The sequence below is a fragment of the Somniosus microcephalus genome, chromosome 12 (assembly GCF_052327205.1).
Source record: "Somniosus microcephalus isolate GS21.2 chromosome 12, FLI_Smic_1.0, whole genome shotgun sequence".
Taxonomy (NCBI): Eukaryota; Metazoa; Chordata; class Chondrichthyes; order Squaliformes; family Somniosidae; genus Somniosus; species Somniosus microcephalus.
Window position 1 is genome coordinate 117,015,527 of NC_140998.1, and position 19,859 is coordinate 117,035,385.

The following is a 19,859-nucleotide window of genomic DNA, read 5'->3' on the forward strand; positions in this document are numbered from 1 at the left end:
ACCTCCATTCTGTTGTTAATAAAAGCCTTTAGTTACTCTTCTAACTCTCAGTCTTTTATGAGTAATTGATAGCGCATCAGTGTAGAACAAGAATCAGGATCTGTCAACGGCCCACAAGTTCCCAATAATTTCTACATTTCCAGCTCAGCAACAGTGACTGCACTTCAAAGTAATCCATTATGTGTGCAGCACTTTGGGACATTCCGAGAGAGGTGAAAAGGTCCTATATAAATGCATGTTCTTTCTTTCTTTTACCCATGGTATATGTCGAGCAAGAAATTAAGATGACTAGCAAATTTTGATCAGGTCCCAACTTGTTCCTGATTCGTACTGGTACAGTCATTCCTGTTTTGTGCAAATCTGTGTATGAGCAATAAGTCTGTCCTGCATGTGGTATGCAATAGGAATCTACTGTAGTTCAGCAAACTTACAATCAGACTTTGTAATAACGGGTATCTGATTTTTTAAATACATTTATATTTTGTGATTGCAATGGAAAATCAATTAAACGTATCCAAAAATTGAAATATTTTCCAGCTAAATATTTAAAACATTTAAAATTCATCAGAAAGAAGGAAAAATCAACACAAATAAGTTGTGCTATAGAATATCTATCTTGCCTTTACATTATGACATATTTTAATAATCCACCCACTAAGCCTACAGTATAGGAATTCACACTTATAAATATAAACAGTAAATAAAATGGAAATTATATTTATTCAATGCTTTAATGAATCACTAATGTTCCTATTGAGGATATTAGAAAGGTCCTGTGAAATACAAATTTTGTTTGAGCAAGTGATGTTAGCTGGTTAGCATGCGAGTGTGATATTGATGATTGATTAAAGATCACTTTATTATTTCACAGATGTGAATTCAATGTTCTGTTTGTAATTGAAAAATGAGTGGTATGGGATAGGAATGATGTGATTGTACAAATAACACTAATGTTAGCGATAAGACCTGTGAGTATACAAAGACTAATGTTGAACACCATTTGATTGTGTCACAGTTTGAACATATAGCTATATCTATATATATAAAAAACGGTCTGTCTTTCCGTCTGTCTGTCCGGCTATACAATCAAAAGTTATAGAGCGTACCTACACATATGTTATATCAAAAGAAAGCTTATCATTAGGTGAGTCTCATAGGCATATTTACTTTTTGGTCAGACAAAAATTATTCGGACAGTATACAAAAAAGGTTCAAAAATCCTCAAAACTCCACTCATTAGCGGTTGACCAATCCTACCTCTCATTAGCGTTGAGTGACGTGCTGCTTGACCAATCCTACAGTTCAGTGACCTGATGGTTGACCAATCACGGGCGGGACCTAATCCTCCAGTCTCCCTAAACTTCGACGCCATTTCTTTCATCCCCACAGGGACAGCACCAGCCAAACAAACCCCCACATTGCGACTCCGGGACCGGCAGGTGAGTTTACACACAGCGGGCGGGTCATCGGCAGCGGCTGCCCATCAACCGCGCCACCCGCGGGGGAGCTCAGCGGCAGCTGCCGGCCGTCAACCGCGCGATCCCCTGGGGAGCTCAGCTCGGGTCCGTCTCGGCCCGAGATCCCGGCCGACCCTCAACCGCTAGGCCCCGCACGGCCCGTATCACAACGGCACCGGGCCTGAGGCGCTAGGCAGGGAGAGGGGAGGGAGGGACAGAGAGAGGGGGAGGGACGGGAGGAAGGGACAGGAGAAGAGAGGGGGAGAGGGAGGGAGAGAGAGAGGGGACAGACAGGGGCAGGGAGACTGTGCGGCCCAAAATTGCCCTGGTAACGCCGGGCACCCCCTGTAGTATATAATATCTATATCTTATATATATAGCAACACAATATTGCCCTAAGAAAATAGTCTCCCTGGTGGTTCAGTAGGTGATTTAATTGCTTAGGGTGATACTGAGGTATTTAATCAGCAAGGTTGATATTGTTTTGCTATATATATATATATATATATATATATAAGTATAGATATATATATAGCTATATGTTCAAACTGTGACACAATCAAAGTGTTCAACATTAGTCTTTGTATACTCACAGGTTTTATCGCTAACATTAGTGTTATTTGTACAATCACATCATTTCTATCCCATACCACTCATTTTTCAATTACAAACAGAACATTGAATTCACATCTGTGAAATAATAAAGTGATCTTTAATCAATCACCAATATCACACTCGCATGCTAACCAGCTAACATCACTTGCTCAAACAAAACTTGTATATTCAAACCTCAGCTGCAGCAGCAATCATGGCATTACAATTGGCCTTGGCACCGTTGAGTTAGGGATGGAGAAAGTTAGCCAAGGTTTCCACTTCTGAGTGTTATCCAGTAATCTCCGCTGGAAAGTTTATATGAAGATGTCAGCAGAGGGCAGGATTAGGTTCGACAATGTTGCCCTTCATGTTAGGTAAGCTCATACCTGAAGAATGGCCACTTGGATGAGATACCATAGAAAACATAGAAACATAGAAGATAGGAGCAGGAGTAGGCCATTCGGCCCTTCGAGCCTGCTCCGCCATTCAACGAGATCATGGCTGATCATCCAAACCCTAGCACCCGATCCCTACACCGACAGCCATCCCACCCAAGCCCTATCCCTGTAACCCCGTAACCCCACGTATTTAATCCCCACTAACACTAAGGGCCAATTTTTATCATGGCCAATCAACCTAACCCGCACATCTTTGGACCAGAGTGAACCCAACATCCAAACCTCATACTCCACCACCATGAGGTACCTGAGTGAACCTAGATCATAGTCCACCATGAGGTACCTGAGTGAACCTAGATCATAGCCCACCATGAGGTACCTGAGTGAACCTAGATCATAGTCCATCATGAGTAAGTTGCTTCAAATTTCAACGTAATTCTGTCAGGGATTGGAAAATGAGTGGAACCTAGATCAGCTGCCTTTCCACCCCTTTTACAGCGAAAAGCAAATCGTGGTGGTGGTTGGTGGGGGGGGGGGGGAGTAGTGCTTTTTCTGTCTGCACCGGTTAAGTCTGCCAGCACTTTAGCGGGCCTGTCTGGGGGCGTTCTCTGGCTACCCTGGGAATCCTGCCCCATGTGCCTCTGATAGTCCCAACGGAATCTACATCTGCTGAGAGCTGGTGTAGGTTTTGTTCTGGAATTAATGAAGGTCCCTACACAGCAGAATCTAACGGCATTATATATTGGGAAGACCGAAGCCATTATTTTCGGTCCCCACCACAAACTTCGTTCCCTAGCCACTGACTCCATCCCTCTCTCTAACATCTATCTGAGGCTGAACCACACTGTTCGCAACCTTGGTGTTATATTTGACCCTGAAATGAGCTTCCGACCACATATCCGCAGCATAACTAAGACCGCCTATTTCCACCTCCGTATCATCGCCCGTCTCTGCCCTTGCCTCAGCTCATCCGCTGCTGAAACCCTCATCCATGCCTTTGTTACCTCTAGACTTGACTATTCCAATGCATTCCTGGCTGGTCTCCCACATTCTACCCTACGTAAACTTGAGGTGATCCAAAACTCGACTGCCCGTGTCCTATCTCGCACCAAATCCCGTTCACCTATCACACCTGTGCTTGCTGACCTACATTGGCTCCCGGTTAAGCAACGCTTCGATTTCAAAATTCCTGTTTTCAAATCCCTCCATGGCCTCACCCATCCCTATCTCTGTAATCTCCTCCAGCCACACAACCAACGCCCCCCCCCCCCCCCCCCCCCGGAGATATCTGCGCTCCTCTAATTCTGCCCTCTTGAGCATCCCTGATTATAATCGCTTAACCATTGGTGGCCGTGCCTTCTGTTGCCTAGGCCCTAAGCTCTGGAATTCCCTGCCTAAACCTCTCTGCCTCTATACCGCTCTTTCCTCCTTTAAGATGCACCTTAAAACCTACCTCTTTGACCAAGCTTTGTGGCTCGGTGACAACTTTTTTTTTGTCTTATAATACTCCTGTGAAGCGCCTTGAGACGTTTTACTACATTAAAGACACTATGGGGGAGAAATTGGGTGAGTAGCGCCACCTGTTAGCGCCTAAAGAGGCAGGCAGTGGCTGTAGCGCCACTGGCTGCACCTCCCACGATATTCAGGAGGGGCGCTAATGGTGGCGTTAGCCTGTTGCGCTGCGCCGCCACCGATGACGTCATTGGTGTGCGCAGTGCCCCATTTGCGCCCCGTTCGCGATATTTGGTAGCGAACGCCGCAGTTGCGCCGTTCGCTACCCGCGCCCGGTTCACGGGGCCTTACTGTGCCAGCAGCGGCGCAAGTTAAGGTGGAGGTGTGGGGCGGCCGCTTTTTCGGCGGCCGCCTGCCAGCACCTCCGTCCCCGGCCTCCTAACCGCCCCTCCCCCCCGCGGCATTGCCGGCTGTTTCCCGAGAGCCCGGCACTTCTCCTTGGTGCCGGGCTCATTTGCCGGCACTCGCGAGCGGGGATTGCGCTGTTGCAGACACCTCCCCCTTAACAGTGGGAGGAAGGCCTGCAGTACCGCAGCGTGCCGTGCTGCAGCGTGTGGCGCTGCGGCACGTTGCACTGCGATAATCAGTTTCAGCGCCCTAAGAGGGATGCGGAGCCCCTCGAGCCTCGCCCCGTGTCCCTCGAGGGGCACTGAAATGGAATTTCTGGCGATCGGTATTACTCCGATCGCTGCACTAAATCCTGCGCTCAGGCAACTTTTGCGCCACTTTGGCGCCCCAACCCAATTTCTAGGCCTATATAAATACAAGTTGTTGTTGTGCTAGGTGGCTCTAATGTCTTGCCCAAAAACCTTAATTTTCAGGCCGAACTGACTCCCACATGGAGCAGCAGGGTACCACTCCACACAATGAGTGCCCAGTGCTATTAGTTAAATAAACCTGTCCCTGGGATTTGGGGTGGGATCAAGATGACAGCTGAGTTGGCGGGTGGGCAGAAGTTCTGCCCTGCTGCATTTCTAGTGGTGTGATGCCACCGCAGAATTTGTAGGCTGCCACCTGTAATCACTGGATAGATTTGAATCGTTATATGTTAGAATTTTCATGGATTAGTTGTACAGAAAGTATTTATATGCAATAGCTACAATGCTATATATGAATGAAAGTCTGTGAAAAAACTTCAGTTTTATAAAATGGACAATTCAGCAACTGTGGCTCATTTACATGGAAGCTCTATTCCTGTTGTCTTCATATTTAAGTACAACAATTCATTCATAAAGTAATTATCAACCTCCCTAAAGTAATATTCATAAGTTAAATTAATCAACTAAATGCACCTTGCTTTATGAAAGTTCCTTCATTTCTCAAAAGTGTTATTTCATTGATCTTTTAATTAAATGTGTTAATTAATTTTTATATCTTTTTAAATTTGTTGTTACTTATATTTTTTAATTAGTCGTGTTTTATTTGGTAGATGATTACAGTTCTAATGCATTAATCAGACTTATTTTTAATAAATATTTTGTCCTCCAGAAACTAAAGATTAATGTAATGAAAATAAAATCATATACAACACTATTGCAATAAAGTTAATTCAATTGTTGCCAAGGGTTTTTGTGTTAATTATTTATACATTTTCAAAATAAAACAATGTCTTCCAAAACTTCAAATACAGCATTTAAAGCAAATTGTAATTTGATCCAGCAACTCTTACCCTACAGTTGAAACAGAATATTGTTTGATAAGAATGGTGCTGCTTTAGCTTATTTGCATTTAAAGATAACCTTTTGTGTGGGCAAGTATAAATTTTTAAAATCTTGCCATAGATAAGCAAGGGGTGAGGCACAGTAATTACAGTTGTAGGGAATACAACACATTAAATGATGGCTTGGCTGGGAAAGTGTGGGAATCAATTGACAAGTGAACAAAAATAAAATAATTTAAATCTTAGCACCTGAGCATCTTTGTTCATTCCAGAGGTAAATTTGATGTGACAACATTTATACGATGGCTTAATAAAGCAAGAAGCAGATATTAGCAGACAAAGTTTTGATATAGTTTGGGAATAATTCGCGAGAGGAGAAAATTAGTTTCTCCTAGTTTTGGCCTTAGAGTAAAGGTCTTCACATAGTTTAATGCTTCCATCTTTCCTTTATTTTTTCCCATTTAAATCATGATAAATGTTGTTATTAAACTCACAAAAGGAAATATGGACCAGTTAGCATCAGCAGTCGGACAGCTGTTAGCTGTCTATCAGCCACCTGAAGTGGACAAGCAGACCAGGAGCGAGAATGTCACTCCTTTGATCTGGCAAAGAGCAGCTGCTGATTTATGTACCAGGACTTTGTTCTTCTGTTCTATTTTACTTTCTTTCCTAAGGCAGAACCACGAAATCTGGTGGAAACTGCTCTGTTCACTGCAACATCAACAAGCTCTGACAACTGCAACAGGCTTTCGTTGGCTCGGAGACAGCTCTCAGGCATCTCTTCTGATGCTCACCTTTCGAGATTCAGTTGTTATTGTTCAATTTAACTTCTGTACATTGAATGGACTGTGGCCAACACGCCTGGGGCATAAACACACCTGTATGAAAGGAGCCTTATTGTGGCAACCATCTCGTCCAACCTGCATACACACTACCCATTTCCATAGCAAGAAAGAATGCTCCATCCTCCCCAATGGCAAATCTTGCCTGAAGTGTACTTCATTTTTCTGCTGACCTCTAAAGCCTTATCCACAGTCAAGAACATTTTTCCTTTTTTTATTTATTAAGGCTATAAGACCTAAAGAATGGGGATTAGAGAGGTTACTTTATATTTCTCTGTCTGTCAGTCACCAAAAAAAATCTCTCGGGATTCATAGAACAAATCAGAATGACGATCCCTTTCTAGGGGTAGCTCCATTAACCCAAGCCCCCAAAACGTTGACACTTGCTATCTTGACATGTATATTGCTGAAGCAAAATCACCTCTTCACCATTAGTATATGTCACCATACACATCTTTCACTTTAGGTGTAGTGTTAGGCCAGCTTGTAGTTTGCAGAGCGCAGCATAGACATTTTCCTGAAAGAATTTTGGATGACCCAATGGATATTTCTTTTTGCAGATAATTCTGATGTGGTTAAGCTGCTTTGCTATTAATCATCCATGATGATAAACACTAAACGTAATCAATACTCTACTTTCATGCAGTCGTGTTAGATTACTTGATTGGATTAGAGATTATATTAATGGACTTAAACACAATAAATCCTGAACTCAACATATATTGGGATGGATCTCAATTCTTATATTTAATTCAATATAATTTTGAGATATACATAATTTAATTAACATTGTGCACAATAGCAGCACATAGGAACTGGTTGATTATTTTAAATACAGTATTTTGTATTTTGCAGAAGTAAATCATATCTTTGTTTCTGTTTTATACTCAGCTGCTTGGCCTACCTTACAAATCTTTGAAACCACCAGTTCAGGTCAATAAACTGAAGTGCCTGACCTCCAAGTACTCCTGCAAGTGTCATTTAGAATAAGAGCAGTGAATCAGGAGCAGAGTGGAAAATATCTCAATTATGGGACTGATTGACTCCACAGAGAGTTGTTGCTCTGTCATTACAGAAGGCAGAAGCAGCCTGCACTGTATTGGCAGAGTTTAAAATTATTATTTGCTGAGGAACAACAGCAGGGTAATTCTATACAAGACAAGGGTAAAGTGATAATTGTTTGATCAATATGCCCAACATCATTCCCATGCCCAACAGCTCCTACTCAAACTTCATATAAAATCCCATTTCGTTTTGCCGCAGCCTCTGTAAATACCATCTACACAAGGACACATCTGCACAGCTAGCAAGTAATGATCTTTAGCAACCAAATCAAAAGGTGCAACTATAGAACTAAAATTGGGTTACATCAGAATTAATGCCTCATTTCTTCATACAAGCACTGCTCACACTTGCACTATAAAATGTATTTTAGGAGCCGTACGTAGAATGAAACACAAACACTCAACAAGGGAATGGGATCAGAGCTAAATTTGTACCTGCTGGTAGAGCACTGGATTGAAACAACAGACCAGTCAGACTTCTCCCAAATCCCAAGGCAATACCCACAAAGCCTAACTGTCAAGAAAGTGCAAATGAAAGAAGATACTGGTTGTAGAGCTGGTGTGTCAGGTTCATCCCTAAGGCCACTGAATCGAGTTTTCAGAGTCATACAACATTAGTAACATACAGTACTTTCTCTACTTTTCACTCCTGTTTTGCCTCAAATAGGTTTGTCTGAAAGGTACTCCTCTCCAAGCCCTTACTTGTTTTAATTCCTATTGGAATGAAAGAACCAGCAGCACCTCCACGTAAAAAAAAATTGCAGAAAGCGCTTTTTTATAAAATATGTTCGAATGATGAGGGACTTCTTATAAACAGGAAATCCCCCATACCCTTGGAGATGGCGTTAGTTTATATCAAACATAATTTTCCCAAAATGATATTCATTCACCTCCAGTCTCCAACCTCTGTCACTAAAACCTAGGTTTCTCAATTTATAAAAAAACTTCCTTTGCTGTTAGTCTGAAGTGATCTTCCCAACCATCATGGTTTCAGAGCAGAAGAATAAATGTGATGTAATGAGCCATCACTGACTCACTAACATCTTCGTGACTGATGTGCACTATTCAAATTAGCCTCTTCTCCACTTGCCAAAGTCACATAGAGTGGATTTACACAACACCGCCAGATATCAACATAATTAATGTGCGCACACACATCTCAGTGTCATCAAATTATGTCAATACATTAGCTTTTTAAAAAAAAATCCATGGATAATTTGTGCACGTTTAGACAGGGTTAAAGTGATAATATCTGAAATATCCTAAAGGGGGTGCTATTTCGGACTTGTCAATCTCACCAGTGAATTTTTCTACACGCTTCATCAGCACTGTAGCTAAGACTATCAAACAAGTGACTTATCTTTCAGCATTTACAGAGAAACTGAAGAAGTCGACCTACTTTGATAAAACTTTTATATCCAAGTAAAAGATAAAAGATAAAAGATAATGGACAACCTTGAAGTACTGAAGTTCCAAATTTCTCAATACCTGGTGATGTCAGAAGTTTTTTTTGAAAGAAGGGACTTGGGTACAATGAGAGTACTGATTTGTACTTTTTAAAACAAATTCTAAAATGTAGTTAATCATCAGGAGAACAACAAAATCAGAATATAATGTGATTGGTTTCCATATCTTTTTTCCTTGCATTGGAGAAGTAGTTCTTATTTTGAATATTATGCTGTTTCTTTCCCCTTTGCAGACTGATAATGGCTGACCAATAGAGACCAAGGTTTCACACACAAGGGATCAGAAACTGATGTCTAGACCTAACCACTTAAGACAGGTGACTATTAGTCCTGGTCCCTGTGGTGACAGCCTCTTAACTAACTATCTGTCTGCTCTGCATTAATATCTGCAGATTTTCTTCTAAACTCCGCTCAATCTACAAAACATGCCAGTTTAAAGCCATCAGAACTGTAGTGCACAGCTTAGTTTTTGTGAGAATAAGCGAAAAAAAAATCTTATTGCAGTAACTTAGCAGCATTAAGCAAAAGTGAAAGCACCCATAAGCTACAACTAAGCTGATTTTGTAAACAGACTTAGTTTTTCTACCTGACTGTTGGAAATCCATCGGCAGCACTCAACCACTGGAAGAGTTTAATTAACACATTCACAAACCACAGCCTCTATCAGAGTGGCCGATCAGGTTTGATAACATCAGACCTTCTGTGGAATCCTCTTTAATTCAATTTATCTTCACCTTTTACCAAACATGGTGTTCTACCTTAAATGCCTGTATGCTACAAGCTGACTATCATTGGTTTTACTGTTACTGATAGCCTCTTCAAAATGTGCTCTCACTTGTGAAACCAGCAGGTACTCTGGTAAACAACTGCAAGCATTTCAAATTCCTTTTAGACTCTGCGCTCCCTTTTCCTTCTAACATCAGCAGCGCTGATAATTTTCCTTCCAAAATACAGCATTTTATTCATTTGCTATGTTATCATAAGAATAGTGAAATATATAATGGTAGGAATCTAAAAGTGAATTGATCTGTCTGGCAATTCTATGTAATAGTACCCCAGGAGGAGGATATGCTTGAAAAGTTGCCAACTAGAACAGGTCAGCCAGTGGTTTCTGCCCTGCCAGGCATAAAAAAGTCTTGCTGAACTCCCAGGACGGTGAAGATGAGCATTGGCTCAGAAGAGATTTTAACCATACAGTAACAAGGGCACATTAAACTGGAAAATCATGTTCTTTCAACACCCCAAACTCACAATGTCAGCAGTAAAGTTTTGTCTCAATTCTGCCGTGGATTTGGATTAGGAATATTAGGAACAGGAGCCGGACCATTCAGCCCCCTCGAGCCTGCCCCGCTATTCAATTAGATCATGGTCGATCTATACCTCAACCCCATTTACCCGACTTAGCTCCATATCCCTTGATACCCTTACCTATCAAAAAACTATCGTTCTCAGTCTTTAAAGCTCCAATTGACCCAGCATCCACAGCCTTTTTTTTGGGGGGGGGGGGGGGCAGCGGTGAGGGGAGAGAATTCCAGATTTCTACTGTAAAAAGGCATTTCTTGATTATGCTCCTAAATGGTCTAGTTCTAATCTTATGTCCTATTATTCTCGATACCCCAATCAGAGGAAATAGTTTCTCGCTATCAAATTATTTTAACATTTTAAACACCTCGATCAGATCACCCTCAATCTTCTATACTCAAGGCAAGTTTATGCAACTTATCATTATTTTGAGGGTCCTTGAGCACTTTTGTTTTAAAAGGAAGAGTTTCACACAAGATAAATTCCCAACTATCCTACAACAGTGACTACAATTCAAAAGTACTTCATTGGCTGTAAAGTGTTTTGGGGCATCCTGAGGTCATGAAAGGCACTATATAAATCATCTTTCTTTCCTTTTATCCAATGCAAATTTGACATTAACGTTATACTGCTTTTTTACACAAATATATTCAAAGTTTATGTCACAATCGGAGTTGAATACATTTAGTCCCATATTCCACTTAGCACGCTCTGCATAAAATGTCATATTAGACTGGAGTTATACTGCAGCAAGTGTGAGCCTAAGTGGAGTGAGCTTGCCTCCTAGAGGTGGGCGCACATCACTGAGTAGATGTGATTTGGTGACAAACCAGAATTACAGGATGCAATTTGCATTGATACTAAGCCAAAACCTCTTTGCACTGAAGCAAACTAAAAAGTTTAAACTATAAATCTCACAGGATGGGAAGGAGTTGCTGTAAAAACTTCTACACTCTGTATTCCACAAATAAAAGATAGCAGCTAGTGAGAGTAGTGCTATTTGTCCAATCAGTAAGGTGTTTCCCAAACTCATGTGTTGTATTATACAAAGACTTCTGGTAATGCAGATGTCATTAAACAAAAGAATATTTTATTTTACAAAACGTAATGCATAACGTAGGCGAATTTAAATAGATGCTCTTTCCCCTCGCTTAACAGTTTAAAAGCACAACCTGCTACACCGTTCTTCGTATCTGGTTTAGTGAGTTTTATTTTGACATTATTCCTACAGCTGTTAGCTCAGAAATATCAGACTGACTGCTTTTCCCCCCCTAAATTGTTCCTTTTTATAGCCTTCGATGGCCTTTTCATCTGAGTGATGCAGTCCTTGGTCACAAATCTCACTGCTATTCCACTGTGTGACATCTTCACTCGTTTGCTGCTGCTCATTAACAAACAATACTGCTGTGAAATTGGTTTAATGACAAAGTAATAAAATTGCTATTCAACTCACAGATTGCCTGAGGCTCTTTGAGCTCCTACAAGGCTTACACTGTGTGCCAAGATGCATTAAGCTGCTTATTTGTGTACACTGCATCCTTCACTCTGTTTTAGTCTATTTTTCTCTGTCTATATTCAATACCATTTCCTTGCTGCCACCCACCTTAAAATTAAAGTTGATTTATGCGCACAACCTGTGCCACATTGACTCTGAGTGTGCTACATCACACAACTGCCACTGCAGATATTAATAAGAAAAAAACTTGGTACCTCAAACAAGGAAAAAAAAATCTAGCTTTAATATACAATTCTCTGTTCAGATATAATAATATTGCAATATTAGCCCATAATTTTGACCTGTCTCTAAGCAACTGAATAATCTTTCCAGGTTCACTTTTTTTTTAATATCATGATATCTTGCTCACAAGTATTAAAGGGGCCCATGTCATGAGATATTTCAGGTTTGCAAGCCATCAATTTTTGTTTACAGACATTGATTTGTGACATTGATGTCACCACATTGACAATACTACTGCTCGACAGGAAATAGTGTGGTTGCATCAAATATGTCTACAATAAATAGAAATGTGCTGTGCGGTTTACAGTAAAGATGTTCTGACAATTTTTTTTAAAGAGCAAGTTCATATAAAAGCAGTACGACCATAGCCCCATAGAGAATGTCAGACAAACACTATTGTTATGGTAATGGAAGAGGCTGCTCTAAGCTGCCCCCAGCATCATATCACCTCCCCTCCTTCCATGAGATGACACAGCGCCTTTAAATATCAGTTTGCCTTTTTGCTCGGGCTATTTGAAGATTTTATTAATACAAGATGCACGCAAACCTACAAAGCTGTTTTGCTGCCACCTGTTTTTCATAACGAGTGCCCATTTCAAAAACTACTTGGTTCCCATTTCTGGAGGCCACAACCTCCTCCTGATTCACTGTTGTTGGACAACAGTGAAATAACAAAATGGCTATGTAACAGGTGGGTAATTCCTGCTAATTATAAGCAGTCAACATTTTTATTGCTGTAACGTAAAGAACACTGTAAGTACTTTGTTTTTTTTTGTTTCACGAAACAGGCTTTTTGCCTTTCTTATAGCAGTACCTTGCATTTGTAATAATGCTCCTCATGTACATGGTTGAAGAGAAGGGTTTTAGGAGGTTTTTAAAAGCAGGAAGGGAGATGGCAAGGCAGAGTGATATGGGAAGGGAATTCCAAACAGTATAGATACGGTGGTTGAAACAGTGGCTACCAATGGTAGAGTTGAGAAAATGGGAAACAAGGTATTGGAGGGGATAGCTGAGGCGGGGTGGGATGATTCCATGGAGTTGTTTGAAAGCAAGGATAAGGATCTTGCATTCAATTAACTTGAGCAGGGACAGCCAATGGAGCTTGGCACAGATGGGCAATGGGAATGTGGAATTTTGTGCAGATAAAGGCAGGAGCTGAGACGTTCCGAATGAACTGTAATTTGTGGGGAGTGAGGATTGGTATCAGCTGTGGCTCAGTGGGTAGCACTCTCACCTCTGAGTCAGAAGGTTGTGGGTTCAAACCCCACTCCAGAGATTTGAGCCCATGATCCAGGCTGACATTCCCAGTGCAGTACTGAGGGAGTGCTGCACTGTCGGAGGTGCTGCCTTTCAGATGAGATGTTAAACCAAGCTACCTCTAAGGTGAACATAAAAGGTCCCATGACACTATTCAAGGAAGGGTAGTTCTCCTGATTAACTGGCCATCATTTAGCCCTCAACCAACGTCACTAAAATAGATTATCTGGTTATTTATCTCATTGCTGTTTCATCCAAATTGACTGCCACATTTCCCTAAATCAAAACGCTCGAAAAGTAATTAATTGACTGTGAAATGCTATAGGATGTCCTGAGGTTGTGAAATGCAAGTTCTTCTTTGTCTTATGCCTCTGTGGAACATTTTTCAATATTAAAGGTGCTATAGAAATGCAAGTTGTTGTAACCAGAAATGTACTAGTTTTAGTCGGAGGGCTCCTGTCACTTCAAACTCTCTTGTTTTTTGTTCAGCAAGTTTTGCTGGTTCTGAATGGGATGCACTGCAGCACAATAGAGACTTTTATCGTCTCTAGAGGGAAGAAAAAAAACCCTGATATTTTCTATCTTTCCCTACTTGAATGATGTGTTATCATTAGAACAGACATGAAGAAGTCCCGTGTCAACACCATCTGCTTTCCTCATTTGAAAGAGCCCTATGAATGGGCGGGGGTGGTGGGGTGGGGGCTGAACTGTGGGCGGGGGTGGTGGGGTGGGGGCTGAACTGAGGGGCACAAGTGCTATGTAAATGCAAGGACAAAGTCATATTGATATAGATGGTTCAACGACATGCAATTCAGACTGTGTTGTTCAAAAATAATTTTTATGCAACATAAGGTGGTACTTATACCTCTGATTCTTGTGCTTATGTACAACATATGCATGTGCAAGCAAGATTTGAGTTTTACGGGTGGAAAGCTAAAGTATTGGTAAGGAAGCTTGAACATGGGATCAAATCACAGAATACAAGATGGGGCATGAGTTGTCAGGTGGAAATTATAACAGTAATTGGCAGCTATTTCTGAACTTTTTTTGTAGTTTATTGTTAAGATTACATTTCTCAAAGGAATGATTTCTGTAATATCAGAAGTGGTATTTATCACAGAAGTGGTAGTTATTTGCTGCTACAGTGTTATAGTAAAAGGACTGGGTTAACCCTCGGACTCAGTACAATGACCTAACAACAACGCAATCCCCTAATTAGCTGTCAATTAGCATTATTAAAATGAGGCCGATCATTTCATCTGCACAATGTTTCAATTTCACCAAGTGCCTTTAGGTCACATAAGCCACTAGTGGAGTTAAGACAGTTATTATAACCTTTCGTAACATGTCTCTCTATATATTGCCTTCCTACTTTGGCTAATTCTTTAGTTACTGTTAAGAAGTCAGTAAATGGAATCCATGTGCTGTTTGCATCACCACAAGTTGGAGATGTAGCAGATTGCAGTATAAACACACTGGGGTATAAGTCACTGAACTCTAGTGTTCCTCTCATAGCAAATTGATAGCATAATTTTATTATGCTCTGAACAATGACTACAGGGAATGTGCAAGACCTGCACAGCTCTACATATAATCCATTTGACTAAATGTAACACTTCCATTAGATGAGTGTATAATGAAAGCAGTACTGGATGCCAGCAAGGACTATAACATTTCAGTTTTCAGATCTTGTCAAAAGGGCACACAATAAATCATACATATAGCTTATTAAATGTCATAGGCAGGTGATCCAACAGGGAGCACAAGGAGGGTGCTTATATTGCAAGATGACTTCTCTGTCATGTGATATGTATTCTTCCGAGCGCTAAGGTCAGAAATTCTTTCCATGGATTTTAATAAGCTACTTATTACCGTCTTTCGATGCTAATTATTTGATATATCCTTTTGGTAACCATCTATTAATATTGAAGTGGTAGCCATATTTTAACAATGATTGGGTAATAACAATCATTGTTCATTTTTATATAATTGATAATGTAATTCTAGTGAAAAAGTGGGAAGATTCTATTGTCGGGATAGAATGAAAGAGATCTAGAAAAATTTGGTTATTAATTTTTACCCCCTATATGTTGTGGGGATAAAATGGCACTTTTTACATTTATGATATTAAGTGATTTCTAATAACTAATATCAGGCCCTTAATATAATATATCTCAAAAGAAAACTGTTGATTAATTACCATATTAAATCTTAAAGTGAAGGTTTATTATAAATATCTAAGTTCCTTCACTGTCATCTTGTGCCGAGTTTAAAAATAAATCAAATATTACGTAATTAAAAGGCATGTACTGGTGACAGGTAAGCTCATAAAATAAACTATCAACCATAATACGCATATGCAGGAAAGACCCATCTCTTTGTACCATATGCAGCCATGCTGCACAGCCCAATTTAGAGCATTATCACTTCTGTTAACATTAACAAAGACGAATTAAATTACCAGCTTTTTTTTATTCAATTGCATGGTTCGCAGTTTAGACTATGTACTAACCACAGCATAACCCAGAAAGATAAACTGAATCTGTACATGCATGCAAAATTTGGTGTCTGCCATCATTCATCATATATAAGGATAAGATAAATTTCACACCATATGCCATTAAACACTGATTCTTGCCAAAAGCCTGGATGTAACCACCGCAATATTTTCCCATGAGTCACAATTGAATCCAAAGATGTTTTCACAACAATCAGATAAACTCAAAAAGAAACAGTAATTTGACACTATGGAGCAAAACCTCAGTCTTCAGGTATCATGTGATTTTAAATCCCAGATAGTACTAAAATTCCCCTAAGTGAGCACACGCTAGAGAATTAAGTAAATCTTTCTTTCTAAATTTAGAACTGAAACAAAAGATAAAAGGTAAAAATGCACCTGACTATATGTAAAGTAAAATCTTTTTACCTCTCTATTTTTGCACAGAAGCCGTGACAATATTTCTCACTTCACTTTATCCAGCACAGTCTAAACATTGCTCACTATCCTTTTTTTTTTGCCTTTATCAACTGAACATTAGGTAAACTCCAAGGGATCACAAACCCAGTGTTTCAGCCGTCTGAGAATGATGCGCCACTTGCTAATATCAAAACAGAGCTTCCTTGTGGCTTCTCCACGCCGTGATTGTGCTGCTGAGACAAAGGAATGATTCAGCATCTCCTTTCATGTGGCTGCTGGAAACTAGAAACGACTGCTTCAGTCCACTGTCACTGACCATTAATTTGCTGATATCAAATAAGGGAGCTGTTCAAATTGATTACAGCACTTCTGCAAAACATTCTTTAGCTTGGTAAGCAGGAACTTAATTTGAATGTATTTTATAGCTATTTAGTAGCCTTTTCCATTTTTAAAAGAAAGTGTACTTTTGTGGCATCTAATCAGAATATGATCCAGTACTTGAAGCCACCTGTCCAGTGTTTACAAATGTGGACCCTTGCATCACCTTTGACCTTTAGCTTGCCAACCTGTACAAACTGTTGTATATCTATTTTTTTTCAAAAATGACAATGTCAGCTGATAACCGTGAAAAGCCTTTAATGTTTGAGTAGCTGAGCTCTTAACATTGTCAGTTCTTTAGGATATACTAAATTATTAATTTGGTACAAGATGTATCAGATCTGACATAATATAAACTGGTAAAATTAAAATACTTAATTGAACCAACAGCTTTAACTGCTCTTGAACTCATCGCATTCATGCAGCCAATTCAAACATAAACATAATAATTGAATTTTAAGGAAGATGATTTTTAAAAAATATAAAACAATTCGTTAATTTTTTTGATCTTCAGTACAGCAGTTTATTTCTGCATAAGTCACCCTGACAGAATCTAAGCAACTCAATTTTCTGCTCTGTAGCTAGGCATATTGCCTTCTACATAGCACTAGCATGAAAAGGCCCTGGCTAAGCTTTGGTTACTAGTGTAATTGAAATGCTATCCACACTATAGGGTGCATTAAAGTCAGATAACAGCAGTTCCTGTGGCCAATTTAAGTAGCTTGACTTCCCTAGGAAAAAAAAAATTGCCTGACAGATAAGGCAGACAAACTGGCTAATTCTCCAGGCATGTCTCTCATTGTGATCCTAGAAAAATGAGAAAAAAATGAATCACAGAACCACAAAATCAATTGACCCTCAGGTTGCTCATCAGGCACGGAGTCCGATAAACCTAAAAGCTTCGTTAATGTCTGCCTGCCTGTATCCCACAGATAGAGCACTTTGTAAATGAACCTGCTTTGATAAATATATTAAGGAAAGCTGCGAATAAAAGGAAAGTCTTCTCATTTGTAAATACAACCTCTGCTACATGGAATTATAATGATAAAATGGGGTTCCATGTAATTAAGTTTGTATAAGACCTGAAATCCGTGCAAATACCTTCCCTGAATTTTGAAAGGAAACTGTCAGTTCAATTAATCTGAACATCACCCGAGAATGTACTGAACAAAATTAAGCTGCAGATAAAGCCCGGGCCAGTATTTTGATAAGTAATTCCTGTATCATTTCTTTGGTACTGTGATCATTTTATTTAATCCAACCTCCCCCACATCCCCCCACCCCTACCATTCAAAGTTATGTGTTAAGCCATCTACAAAGGGACAACTAGTATGACTGCAGTGGCGGTAATCCGTCATATCACACATGTAAAATGGAGAAAAAAAATCTATTTTTAAAAAAAATGATCAAAAAAGGAAAATCAATATCATATTTTAAATACTACTGCATTTCAAAATGGGACAATGCAATGCTTCGTATCCAGCACACCAGAGCCAAAGTTGCATGTTTGTGGGCTAAATAGTTTTGCATCTCAAAAAGATAGGGGTTAGTTACAAATCAAAGAGCATCGCCAGAGAAAAAAGGCAGAGATAAGCCACTCACCAGTTGTTCACTTGTAGGATTGTGAGTCCCGTGTCTTGGGCTAACTGTTTCTTCTGCTCCTCTGATGGGTATGGATGCTGCCCAAAAAAAAAAAATATCGGTCAAGAGATGTTAAGAGCCACGAAACAAAAGCTGGCACTGATTAAATTCAGTCTAACTACAGAAGGATGCTGTTTCATTAAAACAAAAATCTTTGCAAAGAAAGAAAGTAATGCTCACCTAATAATGGATTTTTAAAAAATGAAATAAATTATTTTGATTGCTGGGTGTTGACACTTTTTTGGATCGGCCTCTAGCCCTTTTGAAAGCCATATAATTGCAGGAGGCTTTCCTCATCTTACCCTGTCCATATTAGTAATGACCCCTTGCTACTACTAAACCACTAATAGTTTTCAGCAGAGGCGAAAGAAATGAATAGGATGAATCTAAATTCACAGTTGGTAATTTGCATTGTATAAGGCTGCTTTAGCCACTTGGACTGCTCTTGGCCATCAATCGTCCGCTGTCAGGCGCTACACTATGCCACAGTGATAAATACGCTTCCTAACACCAGAATTCATCCAAACAATGTAATTGTCCTATATTTTCTACTCAGTAATGAAGATTATTAATGGTTTAGATAAACAAGAAGGATGTTTCATCAGGAAGAGTAGTGGGTGAAATCAAAAGGCTTAAATGATAATTTTGAATGGCCAAAATACATGTTGCAGAATAATTTCTCAATATATCCCTAGTGGTTCAGGACTGTAGCCTCAAACATATTGTTTACTATATGTCATCTAAATATGTGTTTTCTTTTTCTACATGATCCGTCAATATTGGCTCTATCTGTATTGAAGCCAACTATTCCAGTACAGATGACAATAAGTTGTCAGTATAAAACCAAGACTAACTATTGTAGGAAAAGCAACACATCTTCAGGTAATGCAGTTATGCTATGTATATGGCCATTTGAAATCTCTAACTTATTCATTTTCTGGCATAGCCATCCTGTAGCAATTGAGGTTTCCCAGTGGAATACATGCTAGAATATAGTAACAATGATGATGGATCACTTCATCACTGTGGAACCAGGCTGTGGTGAATTAAGGACACAGGTCATAGGTTTGGCTGTCCTGAAACCACTCTGCACTGATGAAGCTCTCAGAGGTGTGAAATGGTAGCTACACAGTGTGTACATTTTAACTAGATATTAATTTTCATCTTCCCTGTTACAAACTCAAAACTCTGCCTCTTAGTATTGTTGTCAATAATAACTTCAAATGATTTAACACTGGATACTTTCTACTGCATTCCACACTGATTTTTTTCTGCACAAGATTAATTATTTTAACTCTCAACTGGCGTAGTCAATTTATGCTGCACCGTATGTGGATCTAAGTGTTACTACTTCCTGACAACAGCCAAAACAGGCAGGAATGCTGCATGACTCACTTGGCCTCACAGACTTGTACTACTAAACATGGAGAGCGAGCAAAGCACAGGCATTCAAATTGCAGCAAATAGCTTCACTTGCTTGCTGCCTCAACAGTGCTTACAGGCTACAGAACAACAATTATGGAAGCTCCAGTAAATGGCCTTCGTGATTGTGTCTAGAGAAATAAAACAGTTATCATTTCATACACTTCAAAGGCCACGCTCAAAACCCAGTAGCTATGTAGTGCTATTGTGA

At 39.8% G+C, this 19,859-nt stretch overlaps 1 protein-coding gene across 19 annotated transcripts in view; it reads right to left on the minus strand.

The window, feature by feature from the left end:
- The window catches only part of meis2a (Meis homeobox 2a), a 96,531-nt gene that overhangs the window by 16,931 nt on the left and 59,741 nt on the right, over positions 1 to 19,859 (minus strand). For all 19 annotated transcript variants that reach the window (XM_086003458.1, XM_086003455.1, XM_086003452.1 and 16 more), the window contains one exon: positions 18,188 to 18,264. In XM_086003458.1, coding sequence (XP_085859584.1) covers positions 18,188 to 18,264 — 77 coding nt within the window. The remainder of the gene's footprint in view (positions 1 to 18,187; positions 18,265 to 19,859) is intronic.